The 19482-nt window shown below is 41.0% G+C and overlaps 1 protein-coding gene across 1 annotated transcript in view; it reads left to right on the top strand.

The window, feature by feature from the left end:
* dcc (DCC netrin 1 receptor) overlaps positions 1-19482 on the top strand; it is a gene marked incomplete at its 5' end in the record, with an annotated part of 197397 nt that overhangs the window by 67014 nt on the left and 110901 nt on the right. The window contains one exon of the mRNA XM_080047014.1: positions 15546-15705. Coding sequence (XP_079903140.1) covers positions 15546-15705 — 160 coding nt within the window. The remainder of the gene's footprint in view (positions 1-15545; positions 15706-19482) is intronic.

The following is a 19482-nucleotide window of genomic DNA, read 5'->3' as shown; positions in this document are numbered from 1 at the left end:
AGCAGATGTTTTGGTGCAAATTCCGCTCAATTGTTGAACGATGTACAGATGCACCATCTGCAGCCAGATGTTCTTGCAGGCCTTTGGAGGTGATCTGTGGGTTGTGTGCAACCATTCTCACAATCCTCCACCTATGCCGCTCCTGTTTTTTTCTTGGTCTGCCATGCCTGGGTTTAACTGCCACTATGCCTGTGTCCTTCCATTTCCTGACAACGTTCCCTACTGTCGAAATTGACAATTGAAACCTTTGGGAAAGCTTCTTGCAGCCTTCCCCTAAACCATGACAATGAACAATCTTTGTTTTTCAGATCTTTTGGGAGCTGTTTTGATGATCCCATTCTGTCTCACTTCAGCAGAGAGTCAAAGAGAAGTGCAACTTGCATTTAGGCACCTAAAATACATTTTCTCATGATTAAACAGACAATTATATGAGGTTCAAGGCTTAACAATATAATCCAAACAACTTTGTGTTTAAAGTCATCAGTTTTACATGCTGTTACAGGCATTAAAATCAACAAAACCACAAGGGTACCCATATTTTTGCACAGCCAGTTTTTCACATTTTATTTTATTTCATACAACCAAATAGGGGAGAACGGGGTAAGTAGGCACACTTTTTACTCTAGTGAGAATTGCTCATCACCAAAACATCTGTCAATAATCATTCCTACATTAAATTGAAGCTTAAGGTGTTGGCTAGAAATGTGTCTCTTTTTTTCCAACTTATTGTAATGAAGAAGTAATTTACCATCAAAGACACTCTGACACATTGTGACAACCAACCCCATCAAGGGGTCGGTTGTCACACACTATGGGGTTGTTTGTCACAATGTTATCTTAATGGGAAAAATCTTAAAAAGAAGGCAAGGAGGCAGAACCAAATTTTAATGTTTAATTGCATTGTCAAGTTGACAAATAGGCCTACATAACTTACTGTAGCCTTGGCAGCTGGTCTAGTTTGGGATGCACTGGGTTGTTTTGATTTTGTTGCCCTTTTTTCTTTTGCTTGCTAGCTGCCTTTTCCTGCTCTATTCTTTCCTTCTCTGGGGTGTCAGTGAGGATACAGCTTAACAATTTCTTTCGTTATTGGGTTCCTTTTCTGGCTGCAGCCTTGAGATAACATGTGACAACCAACCCCCCAAAAAATTTGACGACCAACCCCAACTTGAATTTCTTGCTAGCATCAAGGCCAACAACCATCTGACAACTAATTATCTTGCTAACCACAATCTAACCTATAGTTTACCCTTCACACTTTCTGAGGGTAACAAGTGTTTTGCTATAAACCCATTGTGTAAAAGCCTAGAAGAAAAATACTGAGAAGCAAAATATTTTGAATTTGACATGAAAAACACAAAACATCCTCTCACCTGAAATGCAGCTGTCTTCCTCCAAGGAAGTCTATGTATGTGACCTCTGATCCCAATTCTGGACCTTTTTTATATCAACATTTCAGAGCTAGCGCGCTCTGGCGGCGAGATATAACGAATGTGACATCCAACCCATGTGACAAATTACCCCGTTCTCCCCTACTGCTTTTCAAAAAGTCTTTGTTTGGAAAACATCCCAGTACTTAACTGTTCCTGGTAAATTAAATACATACCACTTTTATATTTTTTTTGTGAACGCAGAGTCAATTATAATGCCGGCTGAGAGGGGTTCCCAAACTTTTTCATATGACTGTATACTAGCCTGGTGCTACCAGACCATCGTACTTCATTTCATTTGTACAGAAGGTCTGGCAGTGCTGTAATTGGCAAACGTTCACTCATGGAGGCGGGTGTCTGTTAAAGTTTAAAACTTTTGGATCTGCCCAGTGCCACTCTGGATTAGCCAACCAATCGCATAACGTTTGGTTGTCACGTGTGTCATGAGCCGGCTTCTGGCAACTGAAACTGGAGCGCGACTTCGACGTCATCGTTCTCAGTCACTCGCTCTGTTCGCTGATTGGACCGGCTGTCGAATCTCCGGCAAAACTGGGAAATGGGCTGTACACCCAGACTGACTACTGAAGGGAAAATAAAATTTTGCCGGAAGTAGGCGGGCGGGCGGAGCCAGGCTACATTTATACTATCCCTGCGTTCCGAATCACATACTTTCTACTATTTAGTATGGTAGAAAAAAGAGTTAGTTTGTCCCGATTGTTGTGGCCAGATTTAGGATGGTTAGAAAGACCCGGATGTCTACTACATACATCCGGCCAAGATTTTTAGTGTTGAAAACAGCATCCTATTTGGGCGATTCTGACCCATAATCCAGTGCGAACCTGAAGTGACGTCACATGAACGGAGCCTCTATATGAAAACAAACGGGGATGCAACGGATATAACAGCAAGAGGCAAGATCAAGGCGCAATGTAATAATGAAATAAATAAGTGAAAGTATGTCCCAATAGTATGCCTACTGCATCCTAACTAGATTATTTTTATGGTCAGATGTGTATGTAGAATAGAAAAAAGAAAGAGTATGCGATTCCTGGCAACTATACCTACAGTAAGTCATAGACCTGCTTCCTAAATAGAAGTCTAACGTGTCAGTATAATAAGTGCATTCGACAAGATTAGTAACTTTTTTGTGATAAAATTCTCCTTCACTTTCTCCTCTTCCCTTGCATTTCTGTCTGCACTATTAGTGTGTGTACGTTTGTCTTCTTGTTTCAATATCCTCTGTCTCCATCTCTCTCCATCTCTCCCTCTACCTCCTCTCTTCCATCCCTCATTTTCCTTCCCTTTGTCCTCCTGCCTTTTCCTCTCCTCATCCTTTCATCTTTCTCTCTCTCTCTTCCCTCTTCTTCCTCTTCTTCTTCTTGCCTGCGCTCCATGTCCCTATACCTCTCCACAAACAGACAGACAGACAGACAGACAGACAGACAGGCTTTTAGTGACAAACAGGTGCTGGTCCAAAACAACTAAACAAATCAAGACATGGCAGCAATCTGTCAGCGAGCCGCCCAGAAACCTCTTCAAAGAACCAGGAGAGGACTGGTTTAATGAAATTCAGCTCAATAACACCTGTTTGATATATATATATATATATAGAGAGAGAGATGGGCCGACAGACAGATCGTACCAGCCTTTCATACTATGAGTTGTTGTGTATATAATATGCATAAAATAAAATAGAGTAGATCTGCATATAAATATATTTTTAAATTGGTTCTTGTCACAATAAAACCCATGTTGTCACACACACACTCACACACACACACATGCACACACACGCACACACATGGACGTTCACACACACACTCACGCACCGGCATGCACACACACGCGCGCACACACATGGACGTACACACACACACACACACACACACACACACACACACACACACACACACACACACACACACACACACACACACACACACACACACACACACACAATAAACGCTGTCTCATCAGTCCCCATGGAGGGTGAATTTTCATTAAGGCTTTCTTAGCCTTTTTCATAGTTTTTGAGCATGTGTCATGTTTTCTAAAAGTGGCACATTGTGTTGCCACATGTCATTTAAAAATGATTCACCATTAGGCTTTAGTAACAGTTTTACATTCAGTTAGCTTATGCTAGTACATCTCGCCTTATATGAATTGAATTAGAAAACCAATCGAGGCTTTTGACAAGGCATCCAATTGTATGTCTAACATTTTTAAATCTTTTGGCGAGTCGCGATTCTGGAGAACTTTTGTTGTCAAGATCATTTTCGGTCAAATTTAGTGAATATTTCCTCACGATACGCAACCTGTCCGTGCTGTGTGCGCTTAAAAAAAATACAGTGTTAATACACAGCCTAGGCTCTGGGAGGAGATATTCACTGATTTTAACCAAAAGGTAGTTTGACAACAAGCATTCTAAGCACTCCTCCTTTAAATAAAACCCTCATTTTGATATGAATACATTTTATTTATTTTAATTCTTTTGACAGTTTTCCTGTCTACTGCCTTAGTTTCTTCTTCTTTTTCAATGTCTTATAATCATATCATAGATCAGTCTTACTCTCTCTACCATTGGAAAACCTACTGTATAGCTGTTGCTCTGCAGAAAGAAGAGAGTGAAGAGAGGGAGAGATGGAAGACGGGAGGGAAATATTTGATCTTCTCTCCTCGCATAGCGCTGATGATTCTGCGACGTCGGCCTCTTATCGACTGGAGAAAGTGGAAGGTCATCCATATAGTCCGTGTGTGTGTGTGTGTGTGTGTGTGTGTGTGTGTGTGTGTGCGTGCTCGTGTGTGTGTCCTCGCCTATTGATTGGTTGGAGGTTTGTACCTCACCGCCTACGCTAAAATGTGTCACCGTGCTGTGTGTGCTGTGTGTGCTGTGTGTGCGTCGGTGTGTGTGTGTGCGTCGGTGTGTGTGTTCATATGCGTGTGCGTTGTCACTTCCAACATTGATCCCCTTTGTGATGAAACACCTTCCTATCAGCCCCTTCATCATCCCTCAGCAGGAGGGGTGGACGAAAGAAAGAAAGAAAGAAGGAAGTGTGTGTGTGTGTGTGTGTGTGTGTGTGTGTGTGTGTGTGTGTGTGTGTGTGTGTGTGTGTGTGTGTGTGTGTGTGTGTGTGTGTGTGTGTGTGTGTGTGTCTGTGTGTGTCTGTGTGTGTGTCTGTGTGTGTGTCTGTGTGTGTGTCAGTTCCGTGTCCATACAGTACGTTTTCTCTTGTGCTCTTTGGTCATTGAATTGAGGCCTACTGTTGAAAGGAAGCAGAACTCCTTTTTTTAAGGAAATCTTTTCACATTGTTAACCTCTAGATACTGTTGGACTTTAAAGGCATGATCTGCAAGTATGTGCAAATACACATCCTAGGCTAAAGTAAAATGGACTCCAAGCTCATATAGCGTAATCCTATAAGTAATCCTTATAGTCATGACTCACTCTGTTTGCTGCAGTTCACCAGCTCTGTGTATGGCTCTGGAGCTCCATCAATCACAGGCGCTGCTTGTTTACACAGGACAGTAAATAATTCCTGGACACCTGCAGCTCAGGCTTGTTAATACAGGGGCACTGGCTAATCCCTGGGTAGCTGTATAGCTCAATAGATCATTTAAGGATGGCTGCAGCTGAATCTTGTTAGCCTGGTGAGACCAGCCTGATCTCACGCATCAGTCTGGCCTGTGTCCAAATCCGAGGGGAGGAACTCGCTAAAAAAATGACCGGGCCAATCAGGGCCTGAGTTCATACCTAACGTCCATCCGTTATAGTGAAAGGCAGCTTCTGATTCGTTCATGTAGTTGTCAATCTAGTCTTGTGAGACCAGCCATATCTCACAAGCTTATTCGTCGATCCATGTTGACGTCAGAGACTAGATCAGGGGTGGCCAACCAGTCAGAGACTAAGAGCCACATTTTTTACTGTGTAACTGCAAAGAGCCACATCGTACACACGGGTACACATGAACATCCCCCCATCCCTTCCTCATACACACACACGCACACACACACACACACACACACACACACACACACACACACACACACACACACACACACACACACACACACACACAGACCTCTGCTCAGTCAGATTTACAGTAAATGTCACAACCAAAATGATAATGCAGTAACGGCCTTGACTATGTTTCACCCGTTTCAGTTGAATTTTGTATTATTATTATTATTTTTTTAAATAAATAATGCTTGTGCATGCTACCAGGCCCAGGGGCACAAGGGCTCAAGAAGGGGGCCCTAAGCTAAGGTACTGATTACATGTCTTATAGTCAAAGAGCTCAGTCACTCATGTCAATAAAAGGTTCCAAAAAAGGAATAGCCTAAATATAAGGAAATAAATCATCATGGGCCCCTCAACTAGTAGGGGAGAAATACAAAAGCAATTGTAGAGCAACAGCATTATTAGCTCTGTATTAGGGGCTTCATGAGGGGCCTCTAAGGCCCCCACACATACAGGGATAAACTTTCTATGTGTAAATTCTATACTGTTCATAAAAAGTAGCTATCCACCCTTCATCTGTTGAAATGGGTCTCTCCATCATATAACATGGGTCTGCAGACCAATCTACTGTTTTTGCAGTTGCAGAGTAAAGGATGCTGCCTGCTTAAGAAAAATCAGAAAAATAATGTTCCTTCTGCAGCTCAAGATTTGATTTAGCCTCTAAATGTTCCTCTCTAAGTGCATCAGATTGATGCATTTTACTTTAAAACGGTACACATTTTCTTCCAGGGTGCAATGCCCCCTGACCCCCCAACAAGGACCAGGGTCCCTCCCACAGTGTCCCAAAATCATCTGGGAAACACTGACTTCCTTAACAAGTTTTTTGCCAATAATTTTATGTATCTGTGCGGAAAAGTCAGCGTAACTGACTGGATAGGTAGGAGTGGGGGGGCCCTTTGAGAGTCTTGGTCCAGAGGCCTATTATCTCATAATCCGTCTAAGAACCAACTGGATTCCACAATCTTTTTTATTTTCGCGGGGAGCATGCACAAGCATGCGCAAGCATTATTTATATATAAAAAAACGGGGGGCCCCACACTAGGACTTGAAACGGCCCCCCAGATCGTTAAGACCGCCCCTGTGATAATGACAGAACTGGACTCCTACAGTACTAAGACGACAGGCCAGTCATTTTCAACAATGAACATTGTGTGCACTGCCTCACACACAAACTCTCAGTTCAACCAAGTCCACAAACAAAAATATAACAATTTACAATAGCGTTTTTCTCTTACTATGCATGTTGCTTAGTGGGACTTACTTTTAGCATGGAGTGAGCTGAAGTGGCGCTGAAGATTTGAAGCCTTGAAATGCGCAAATGACACCTGGCATATAAGGCAGAATGGCTTGGCATAACGTTCAACAAAAAATATAAACACTCCCACTCTGTTTCAGAGCGAACTTGACACAAATTGTTTACTCACGGAAAACCTCCCTCCAAGCTGAGCGGGCAGTTTTATGTTGCGTCCACACCAAACGTTTGCGAACGTTATGTTGCGTCCTCAATTAAACATTTGCGAACAGGCATACACATAGGGCCTACACATTAACAAAATAAAAAATTAAATAATAAACAACATGTAAAACGAACGTAAGAGCCGCATGAAACGTTTGCGAACATGCACACACATAGGCCCACACAAAAAAGTATTAAAAAAAAATAAAATTATTGTAGAGGCCAAGCCCAAGCTTTAAGCCCCGAGATGCGGTACCGCGGATTACCTTCTTGACGCATATTTCCTTAGTTGTTATGAATGAGAGTCAGAGTCGTATTTGCAATTAAAACCATCCGTTCGGTTTATTCTTCTTATCAGTGATTACAAACATATTCCCTTGCTGCAGCCAAGTTGCATGGCGTGCTACATGACTGTGTGTATGGTCAAAAACCGTTTGTCTTCCGGGTAGCAAACTGCGGAACCACAGATTGGTTCCTACTTATATAGACCCCTGATTGGCTCTTACAATTATTATCACAAAATGTGATATGAACTGAAGAGCCGCATGAAGCTAGGCAAAGAGCCACATGCGGCCGCAGGTTGGCCACCCCTGGACTAGATGAACCAATCAGGGGCTGCCTTCCACTAACAGACAGAAAGTGGGGAGGGCTGACTGGAGGCTATAGATTGACGACTTCAAGAACCAATCAGGGGCTGGCTTCCACTAACGGACAGGGCTGGGCTCCTCCCAATGGAGACTGGAGAAAGGCCAGACTGGTCTGCAATAGAGAAACGAATGTGAAGCTTGTGTGAGATCAGGCTGGTCTCATAGCAGGCTAGTATTACTGTGCTCATCAAGACATGGCAGAGAATAATTATTGGATAACTGTAGCTTTTTCTCATTTTGAAACAGGGTATAGGATCATTCCTGGACCCTTCCAGGTTATGCTTACATGTAAAAGAGAAGTGGATAACTGTGTGAAGACTGCCGCTCATGCTTCTATGTAAAAGTCAGTGGATTATGCGTATGTGCACTGGGCAGTGGATAATTCCTGGATGACTGCAACTGACTGTTTATTCAGAGGCTTTGCTTCTGTTCCTTTACCCAGGGCAAAAGGCTCATTCTCGGACCAATGACTGCTGCTCATGCTCATTTAAAGAGCCAGTGTTATTGACTCCAGCTGTTATTTCTTTCCATGCTGGGCACAGGGCAGAGGGATAGATGCATTCAGCTGGTGGTGTTGCAGATGCTCAATTATTTGTGTGCCCACAGGCCCAATTTTAGTTTTAACTGTGTTTGGCCCAAAGCTATTATGTCTATGTGCTATTCTCTGTCCAGTGTGAGTGTAATTAAACCGTTAAAGCAGGGTTGTCAAACAGTATATCTGAAAGACGTGGTCGAATCTACTGCTGCTTTCTCACTCTCTATTATAAGACACATTGTTAAGGCGAGACACTGCAGGCAAAGGCAGCATTTTTTTCATGCACTGGTCAATGCTGAGATGTTTGGATATACTGCTCCCATAACAAGTGTTCTTTCATAGTAGTAAAAATATAAGGTCTTGAATGTACATTTGGGTGTTTGTTTTACTAAACCTTGTCTGTATTTCTGCTAGCCTATACAACCATCTTAAATGGCTATTAGCTTTGCATTTGTTTTGTGTTTCAATACGCTGGAACCTTATCTCTACTTCTAAAGCACTTACATCAACTAAACTTTCCATCTGTTCTGAAGGTTAGTTGTCTGATTTATTATAGCTACTTTTTCTTCTTAAAACAATTCCGAAAAAATGAAATTTCAGGACCTGTACCTGGTTTTTTAAAGAGATGCAAATGTGAACAAAATGAGTCGGATATTGCTAATTTGCATATGTTTTCAAACATTTATGAAAACAACTGTTCAATAGAAAAAAAAGAGAATTACTTCAATGTTAGTAATCAACAGGTACAGTTTCATGATATATGATGAAATGCATTAAAAAAAATTCCATCACGTAATATGAAAAATCCTCTTTATGTCACTAAAACAAACGTACAAGTGGTGTAAAAAAAAGTGTTATCCAATCAAGCTGGAACCCAAACTCTATTGTCTATGTTTTCCTTTTCATCTTGCGCTGTCAGTCAATGATTTTCTAGCAAAATTATTCAAAAAACATGAGTTATTAAAAATACAGAGCCAGATAAGACGTGACGGCTTCACATCTGCTAGAAAGCTCAGATAAAGAGAGGCTGACGCTTACAGCATTAGAGGATGTGAGAAAACATTACACAGACGTAACACCCTGGGACTATACAGACAGATGGCTTGTATTAATATGAATGCTGACTTTTCAGTTCAGAGCCACACATCTAAAACACTGGTTAAGTTGCCATGAAATATTGTAATATGCCTCTGTTCTACCAAGAGAATACACCCTGATACCCTCATACGTTTGTGATTTGACAAGAGCACAGTGCAGTTTACATATTAATCGTGCCACTTTAAAAGCAAGACACTTTGCATGTAGCTAGAATATGGCAATATTAATCATTCTAGCTATAGTGCTAAATAATAAGTTGGGTTCGGCTCTAACTGTAATTGTACTGAGATGATCATATCAGATAGGTACAGTGTGTTATAAAGGTGTATTTTTGCGGCATCTCAGTGGTGAAAGTTATAGATTGTAACCCCTTCCTTTCAGATCATTTACAGAAGCTGCTGTAGCCTTCAAAGACAGGAATCTAGTTACATGTACTAAACACACACAGACCTTCCACGAATCACAAGGCCTCTGGGAAAATGATAACACATCCCAACATTTAGTTCTTTTTGGGGGGAGTTTTCTGTATATCCCCCACAGTTAGAAAAGTAAATCCAGTACAGAGATAGTTACAGGATGTGTTTAGCCTGAAAGCAGAGGAGCTAGCTGGCACACATTTGAGACTTCAAATGGATTAAAAAAAAAGGTTGTTGCCTCAACGGTTAGCTTGACATATTGTTTTTGTATTAATTGTAAACTTTATTCTTGAATCTTGACACTTTAGTTGTGTGTAGTGCAGCAGTGGTTTTGCCGTAGTATCTAGAACTGCTTTCTTTGATTTACAGATCTTGCGGTTCTGATAGATCTTTGTCATAATTTATTCATGGGACCATATCTTTTCAGAATGTGTAGCCATCTGAGAATAGTTGAATTGCTGTGCATGTAACCTTGAAGCATATGTATCTGTTTTTAAACTTTTGAACTTGTTATCATCTGGTCACAATTAGTCAATTTAGTCATTTATGTGAAAATATATAACCTTTTGTTGATATTTCTGAACATAGATTTTGAATATGTGCCTTCTGGTCATGTGATGTGAATCTAGATAAGGGTCATGGGTGATGAAAATACACCTTAGTAAGGCCAAATTGTCAGCGGAAACGTTTTGTGTGCCCTTTGTACGATTAAAGTATTTTTCAGAGCATTTAGCTGTGGTGGGGACTTCACTTACTTTCTTTGAACAACTCTTAAGCTTTGTGAGTTGAAATAGAAATGTATAAAAAATAGACGTTGTGGTTTTGGCAAGATACAGATGCAGTGCAACTAGAGGTGGAAAATACCTGTCTTTCTGACTTCCATGTCGTACAGCACCAAACCCATTGGTTCCCACTGGCTCCGTCAATCTTTAAAATAATTCTCAAATATAATGGATTTAGTATTGTTAAAAAGGCAGTCATTCCGGTAAACAGCTGGTCACTTTAGTTTTGAATAATCTGTATTCAACTTGGACCAAAAAAGTGCTTTTGAAGATAGATGCAACAGCAGATTGAGTGAAAATAAACTACAGTGTGTGTTCATGGTGATTAACCAACATGTGGGTTTTTTTTTTTGGAAAACAATGGATCTCTACAGCACAGATGAAGAATAAACATCAAGTGTTGAAACACACACAATACTTGGATACAGCATATGATACAGTGTTGGTTTTGGTATGCCCATTTGAATTGTTGACAATAAAAAAGAATATGGCATATCACCAGCATTAACCTTTAAATATATCATACACCCACATAGGGGGAGATTTGCATGAATACATATCCATTTCAGAGGAATTTTAAACTAGAGGGCAGAGAGGGGTGTTTGTGTGTGTGTGTGTGTGTGTGTGTGTGTGTGTGTGTGTGTGTGTGTGTGTGTGTGCGTGCTTGTGCGACTGTCATTTTTTTAATGGCAGCTGGCTGAAATGAGCCCTGAAATTGAGTGCAAAGAGAGAGAGAAGTGAGAGCTAGGGCCGTTTGAATGTGAAGCAGAGTGAAGCAAAATCTGGCCAACAAGCTAAGCTTCTTCTGCATAAATAGAGGTTGAGAGAGAGAGAGAGAGAGATAGAGAGAGAGAGAGATAGGAATATTTATAGGCAAAATGGAGAGAGACATTTTTTCTGCATCTTTTCACATATCATTTGGTGGTGCATGTTGAAAATGTTGAAATTTTTTGTGCTTTACACATACAGCTCCGGAAAATATTAGAGGTTCAGTAAGCGGAATGGTCACTTTAGCTAACATCCTGTCAGTTACAGCAGTTAGCGGTCTCCTCCCTCGTCCCCACGTCACCACATTAATGCACTGCGGTCTTCAAGCAGCGAGTTTTTCTAGCATCATCTCAGATCCATAAGTGTGATAAAACATGATAAACAATTGAAAACATCAAAACATACATTGGGAAGGATTTTGTACCTGCTCCGCCATTGTAGGCGAATAAACATTCACCCGTCTGTTGCTCTGCACGTGCACCGGCACTGAGACGGGTGCCGGTTTGTAGCGTTCTCTCTTCTGATTGGATACCAGTTTCGGGATCCCCGAAAAGTTTATTTGCCGATTACATGCAGAGTGAGTGACTGAGAGATCGGCTTTATGAAACGTGCACACTATGTATGTGATCACTGTACGAATAAAGAGCGATTCAACACTTGTATTAACATAAATAAATCGCTTACTTCATCTTTAAGAAACCAGTCTGGATTTTTCTTAAATCTTCATCGCTACATTACTTATTGAAAATGCTCTTAATGACAAAAAATGTATTGGAATTTGGTAGAAATGTTGTCAGTAGTTCATATTATAAAACCAAAATGTTCATTCTACTCAAACATTTGCCTATAAAAAGTAAAACGAGAGACACTGAACATTTGGTGTGGTCTCTTAATTTTTTTCCAGAGCTGTATTTGTCGGAACTCAGGATGTCCAGTCATCATAAGTAGATGTTAATTGCAATTAGTTGTAGCAGATATCACAGGGTCGCCCCAATGTTCCTACATTTATATGGCAACGTTTCCCAGTGGAAAAGGAAAGTTGAATACAGTTGTGTGGATAAAATTGAGTTGTAAAGTAAGTGATTAACACCTACTTTACAGTCAAGATACATTCACGATGTGTTAATTTAATAACCTGTTTGAGCTGAGTTGTTTGATGATACACAGAGACTTTAAGAGCAGCTGGTAAAAAGGCAGTGATTACCTTTGGAGGAAAACCTTCAATCAGTGTGTCTGTTGTGTGAGGTGAGAGAGGCTGTAATCGTGCTGTCATTCAGTGTCTCTCGTCCACTGCACTATGTCTTTATAGACTCTCAGTTGTTAATGTGAACAGGATGATTCTCAATACTTCATAGCATTTGTTTGGGAGAATATAAAATACAGAATATGCACTTTCACAAATTTGAAAGCCTGAGGATGCAAAAGTCAAGTTGTATAGCAATGTAACTGTAGTCTATTATTTAAATGTATTTCAGATGGCAGATAGACAATACATGATAAAGCACATATTTGTTGTGTGTACCCATCTGTACCAACCACTGTAGTGCTTTACATATATTAAGTGTCAACAGAAACGAGGAACGCTGTGTTTTGCCAATTTACGTATTGGTGTTGTTGTTCTCTATTTCTTTAAATTACGGGAGAAAAAAACTTTCTTTGCTTCGGACACATGAGAGCTACCAAGAGAAACCAAAAACTCCCCAAAAGATCAGTCAGGCTGCAGAAACAATATAAATGCAGAGCAGCTTGTAGAAACAATGGAAAGTGTGATGGAAAAATATGGAAGCTGTGTGTGTGTGTGTGTGTGTGTGTGTGTGTGTGTGTGTGTGTGTGTGTGTGTGTGTGTGTGTGTGTGTGTGTGTGTGTGTGTGTGAGTGTGTGTGTGTGTGTGTCTGTAGGTGCAGGGTATCGTCTGACCGCAGTGTAATTTTCGGCACTTATTCAGATTGTTTTGCAGCCCTCTCTCTTGTGATGTCTGACTCTATTATTTAGCCTACCCGTCTATTTTCGACAGAGGGTGACGCTTTACGGCTCAGTGCCGGCTCAGCTTTTTTGGGGGCCGGCTCAACGAGCAGGAACGAATGTGCCTCTCCCCCCCCCCCCCCCCCCCCCCCCCCATCTCACATCTCATTTTTTACAAAGACGAGAGGAGGTGTGTTAACCCTCCTCTGTTTCCATACACTCCTCTTTTTCTACCACTTTCTTCACCCTGTCTTCAGTGTGATAAGCCTTTTTTATCATTTCAAAAGTCAAAAGATATTATATACAAGTCTCAAAGATACATTTTCAGAATGTTTTTAAGAACAGAATCTGACAATTAACAACTTTTGAACAAATCCTTCTGTATTTATCTTCCGAATAGTGCTAATATTTATAATGGGAAGTTTAGTTGATGTAAGTGCTTTAGAAGTTGACATTTCTTTGTCATGGTATTAAAAAAAATTAAAAAAAATTGAGATAATGCCTGTTAAAGATGGTTGTAAAGGAGACACATACAGATGCAAACAGACTAGGTTCAGTCAGATAAACACCTAAATGTACATTTTGGACCTTTAATTTATAGTATGAAAAAGACATGTTGTGGAAGCAAAATAGCAAAAGAAAATCAATCAAAATTGAACCAGTGCTTGAATGAACAATGTTTTTACCTGTTGTGTCTGGCCTTGAGGACTCTGTGGAGAGTCAAGATCTTTGACCATGGGAATAGATTGGATAACTCTCAGCTTATAATTGAGGAGAGGAGAGGAGATGTGAAGAGTTTTGAGAAACACACACACACACACTACTGAGTCAACACTAAAAAGTGAGCATACTTGTGTGCGCTGTGCTATGTACCTGTGTCTGTGTGGTACATTGATTACTGCTTTGTTCTGCCTGGGGGATTGTTCTCTCCTGCAGTTTAATTGGTGGCAACTTAAAAGCCAGAACACACACACACACACACACACACACACACACACACACACACACACACTAACACTCCTGGGCCTTAATCTGTGTTCCTGTCAGTATTTGTGTTGTTGTGAGACTGCATCAATCACGGCCCAAAGTACCGTTGCCACTTGAAATCCTCATTTAGCCAAGAACGGTCTAAAACTACCTAGAAGTGTTTCTGCTCTGCTCCTTTTTATGGTATCATAAAACAGATTGGAATGGTAATCAAGCAGCACATTGAGGGATGGGCATTTTTCATTTTGTTTTTCCATTATTTTATTTATATCATTGTTTGCAGCCCGTGTGTCTTCCATTTTTGTTTTATAACTTATTTAGGGAATCGCACACATTTTAGCTCAGCATAGGAGATATGACAATGTGTGTTGTTGGTTCATAGAACTCCACAGTAGTAGTTTTGTATGTTTGTTGGAGCCCCCTAGTGGCAGTTAACATGAGGCCGCTTAGCCACGATAGCTCCACAATCTTGTTCCAACTTTCATGTCAATAATGTAGCAGTAAGTTGATAAGTTATACACATTGTCCTTAAGTAGATTTTGATGTAATAACACATGTTAATTTTTGATTTTATTGTATATTGTGTTTTATTCAACAACATATTTAATTTAAACTGATCTGTTTATGCTATCGTAATATTTTAATACTTACGTCATGGCTAACTGACATGTTAGCTCATTGTTGGCATAGAATCATTAGCATTTTAGCTTACCTATTAATTATTACACACCTTGTTAGCTTTGTAAGCCTAATTAGCAATGTTTACCTTGCCTAACGTTTGCAAAGCATGGCCTAATTTTTGTGTTGGTCTCCATTTGTTTTTCTTTATACCTAGTGCACAATACATACCATGTTTGAAGCTATAACAGCAAAATGTCATTTTATTTGTGTAACAGTTTAACAATAATGGAGGTTCAAGTAACTTTAATACACAATCCCATTCACCTGGAGTTCATGTTTAAACTGACTGGATAGCTAGATACAGGAACATCTAGTGAGAGCAGTACACACAGTATTCTAAACTGTATTGTACTGTGAGAGCTGGCAGCCATCTTGACTTAATGTGCCATGATTGATATCTGTTGATTGCTGACTTAACTCTTCAGATGCCGCTTTCTTTTTCCTGCCTGTGATCTTCTTTACCGCTCTTCTTCCTCCTTTTTCTTCCTTCTTGTCTCTTCCACGTCTCTTTCACGTTCCTTATCTGCTCATTGTCATTGGCTCCCTCCTCGTTTTTTTTCCGTTGCTATGCCTTCCTTTGCTCCCCTCTCCTGCACACCCTCCGTCCTCCTTTCCCCCCTGTCCTGGTCCCTGCTTCTCTTCCCTCACTCCCTATCTCCCCCCTGGTTGAACTGATAACAGTGGCCACCCCTACCCCCTATAGACCCGCCCACACCCCTCCTTCTGGCACTCCCTTGACTTACTCCTCCTCCTCTGATCCCCCACCAGTGTCCCCCAGCCCGGGCGTTGCCCTCCCCTCTGCCCCCCGCGACCTGGTCCCTGTCCTAGTGTCCAGCCGATTTGTCCGACTCAGCTGGCGCCCCCCGGAGGAGATCGGAGGAGCCGTGCAGACCTACGGCATTTACTACTCCCAGGATGGAGTGGAGAGGTAAGACTGGGCGCTTTTTATTCCTCCCTTTGTCTCCACCTGGTCAGAGAGGGATCATACATCCCTCCTCTAAGGCAGCGCTTCCAGACCTGGAGGTCAACACACACGTGTCTACTTTTTCAGACTTTCTTAAAAACTTTTCACATCTTTAAAAACAAAACACTGCCAGCCTGCTATGACATGGCACATTATCCCTGAGTGGGAAAGGACCAAACGTTACTTCATCCAAACAGTAAATGTGCAGAAATAGCCCTGATGAAGACAGTCGAAACACATAAACACTAATGTTAGCTGCTAACTTCGCTATGACGAAAAGCTACATAGTGGCGGTGCTACCATGGGTACTATCTTATAATAGAAAATAACTGCCAGAAGAGTTCCCGATACCAAAGGCGGGTAGAGAAGAGTAGAGAGAGCCAGTACCATTGAATAGTCAGAGCAACCAAGTTTATATAGCAACCATGGTGCTGAGTTTAGAGAGTTAGGTACACTGTGTACTGATGGTGTATTGTTGTGTCATCTAGTGGGGAAGTTCTTGATTGCAACTCTCCCTTGCTAAGCCCTCCCTTTGGGAGAATTTACAGAAGCTACGGTGTCCTTAAGGACAAGAAGCTAGTAACTAAAGATGGCCTCTTACACCACTGCCTCAAGTCTTTTAACAATATCAAATGATGAGGTGAAGATGTATATAGTACTTATTCTTCCAAAAGGTGCATTTCCGGAAATAAAAACTTGCAAGGCTGTTAAATTGTTCCGTTCTACTGTAGAAAAATGGCCGCTCATGAAGATATATAATGCTCATTCTAAGGTTATTTACAACTTTTATTTTCAAGCGATTATACCAAATTAACATACTTATGAAACTAATTTCTACCCAGTCTGTTCTGAATAATGCCATTCAATTCTGTACACTGAACCTTTAAAAGGTGTTTGATGCATACTACTGCATAACAAGAACCTCCATGTTGTTTGTATTGAATTACAGTACAGGACTAATGACAGATTGGCTTAGACTTGAACACTTCACAGTATAGCAACAGACAACACTTCATTCCTCTGATCACAGCTCTGCTACTCACAGCAGAGCTGTTTAGTTTACTAGAATAAAGCTGTGGTTGACATATTGGTGAGTCCCCCGCTGATGTTAAATGGTAACCTCTGACAGTCGGGGGCTCCAGCTGAAGGCTTTCACATCCAGGCTTTTAAGCTCAGTAACCTTAGGGGAATAGCCAGCCTGCAGTGCTATATAGGCTATGATCGGCACGCTACAGAGCAACTGAAGTTTTCTTTTTTCATGAAACAATAAAAGACTTACAGGAGGAATGGAGGCAGATGTTTTGTCACTTCTAATGACTTCCAGAAATATACAGAGACAGGTTTTTTCGGCCACTAATAACTTGCAGAAAATGAGACAGGGAGGGAAACTGAAAGGGAAAAATAATGAGAGTACAAGATAAAGAGAGGTGGCAGAAGGCAGAGTATGAGGACGTTGTCTTTTTTAATGTCTTCCAGGCAGTAGATTGATACTAACAAAAGAACAATAGGAAGAGAGAAAAACGGTAAAAGACAAAGAAATTGAAATTTTTGCTCTCTGCTGTTGGCGGTCAATACATTGCATGGCATGTCATACTAATGTTTATAAATGTATTCATATATGCCAGTTATGTGCATATCAATGGTACTACATCAGGCCAGTTTATAGACAATAAAAGTTTTGCAGGATAGAGCTTTGTTAGCTGCAATATAAGAACACATAAAGGTCACCTATCATAAAAAAAAAAAATTCAACATTAATATGGGTCCGCAGTGTCACTAAAGGCTCTAAAGTATGAGAAAAAACAACCCTCTCTTTTTCTCCAACTCCAATATTCTGAAAACCTGTTTTCAAAAATCCCAGTCAGATGTCTCTCCAAGCCATGCCCCCTCATTACCAACCAAACATTGCATTTCCTCCACCTGTGATAAGTTACACCCCCCCCCCCCAGATACCCCTTTTCAAAGGTTCAAACCAATTCTAAATGTTTTTTTTTCAGTTGTAGTTGAAGCAGCTACAATTATTGGTTTCCCCTGATGTTGAGACTATACCCAATACGATAAAGAGCGAGGCTGCTTGATTGTTTGAATGTAGAGCCATACCAGAACAAATGAAGTCTCTTTAACCAGAGCCAGAACTGTTGGTGCATTAGTGACTGTCATCTAATTTTAATCTAAACCCAAGCTATGGCCTCTACTCAAATTTGTGCATAAACTTATAGTGTATCATCTCATGAGGGGAGGATTTTTAGATGAAGAAAAAAAAACTATTCCAGACTGTTAGTCAATTCCAATCAAGGTTGAGAGGCATTTGCTAATGGGAGTTGTTTGGTGTCAAAAGAACAAAGTTTATGATAGCTACCAGCTAAGTGATTAACTAAAAGTAATTACTCCAATTCAAGGGTACTCCGTTCGTTTTAAGAGCTGTGCAGGGCTTTAAAAAAAAGTAATGCGGAAGATTAAAACATGTAGTCCCAGACAAGAGTGCAATATGATGACAAACGGGTGACGGTTTGTTGTACATTCAATTGATAAATGTTGACATGAAATACAGTGCCAAACAGATGGTGTCTTAATATTGATGAGAACCATAGATGATCCGACATTTTGATGGCAGGGAAATGCAAATACTGTTTCCTGGTTGGAGAGGCTAAAGCTTGGTCTAAAGGGCTCCATGATGAACTGAGGAAGGGACCAACAAGTTCATGTATTTTATCGGAGCCACCAATAGCAGTATTTGATATTGGGTAAAGAGAGGACACCATCTTGGGAGGCTTCCCATTACAAATAAAATCCCTGCGCCAAATGTTCTGGGGTAGTATAAGGTAGCATAGAACATAAGAAAAGCGATTCAAGGAAATAAAGTCACTTTTATAACAGGGACATGACCGTGGAGACCAGCTTCTGAAACTGTTAAGATCTTTTTCTTGACGTAAATACAAACTGAATTCACCCAGGACTGCTGCAGTCAAAGAATCTTAAAGTCCTATTTGGCAGTATCATATCTGGCAGTATTGACTCTGTTCTACTAGAGCAGCAGCAAACAGCCCCATTGGGTACAAGGCAGAGCAGGCATCAATGGGCAACAGAAATGACATTGATCAGTCAGGCACACTGTTGATAGGAGGAGCCGGGGCGGGGGATGGGTTGTAAAAAGCGGCTTGCAGAGGAAGCAGAATGAGTAGCAACAGCAGCTTAAATACTAAGGCCTGTATGAAACTGACAGCTGAGCTTGACTGCTGATCAGTACGCCAAAACATCTTCATTACTTCATCGTGGGGAGAGCAGATGTTCTCCTGGAGCTTCTCGGAGGGCTCCATCAGCTTGTGTTTCTTTAAATGAGGTGCATCGTGATGAGGCTGGTGGTGTTTCCCACTGTAAGAGGTCACACACACACCAGACAGGACTTGAGGGCTTTCAGTTTTTTTTCCCACAGCATACGTCAAAGGACACATCTTCAGGTCCAGAATAGCAGAGATCATCAGCACCAGCAGTTTGGAGTCCAGTCTTCTTCAGCCACCTCCACTAAAATTGCTAACATGGTGCTCTTCACCAACTCAGGCCTCGGTGTGAAGGCCTGCCTACACTTAGGGTAGCTGTAGAATCCCTTTTCCTCCTCTTTATCCCAGTGGGTTTTAATACAGTCCATGCAGTTGCTGTGTCCACAGGGAACAGTCACTGGATCTTTCAGTAGATACAGACAGATGGATCAAGAGAAGAATTCCCTGTCAAGCTTGAACTCCT

The sequence above is a fragment of the Ammodytes marinus genome (assembly GCF_949987685.1).
Source record: "Ammodytes marinus genome assembly, chromosome: 18".
Lineage (NCBI taxonomy): Eukaryota > Metazoa > Chordata > Actinopteri > Uranoscopiformes > Ammodytidae > Ammodytes > Ammodytes marinus.
This window is presented reverse-complemented; position numbering and strand designations above follow the sequence as displayed.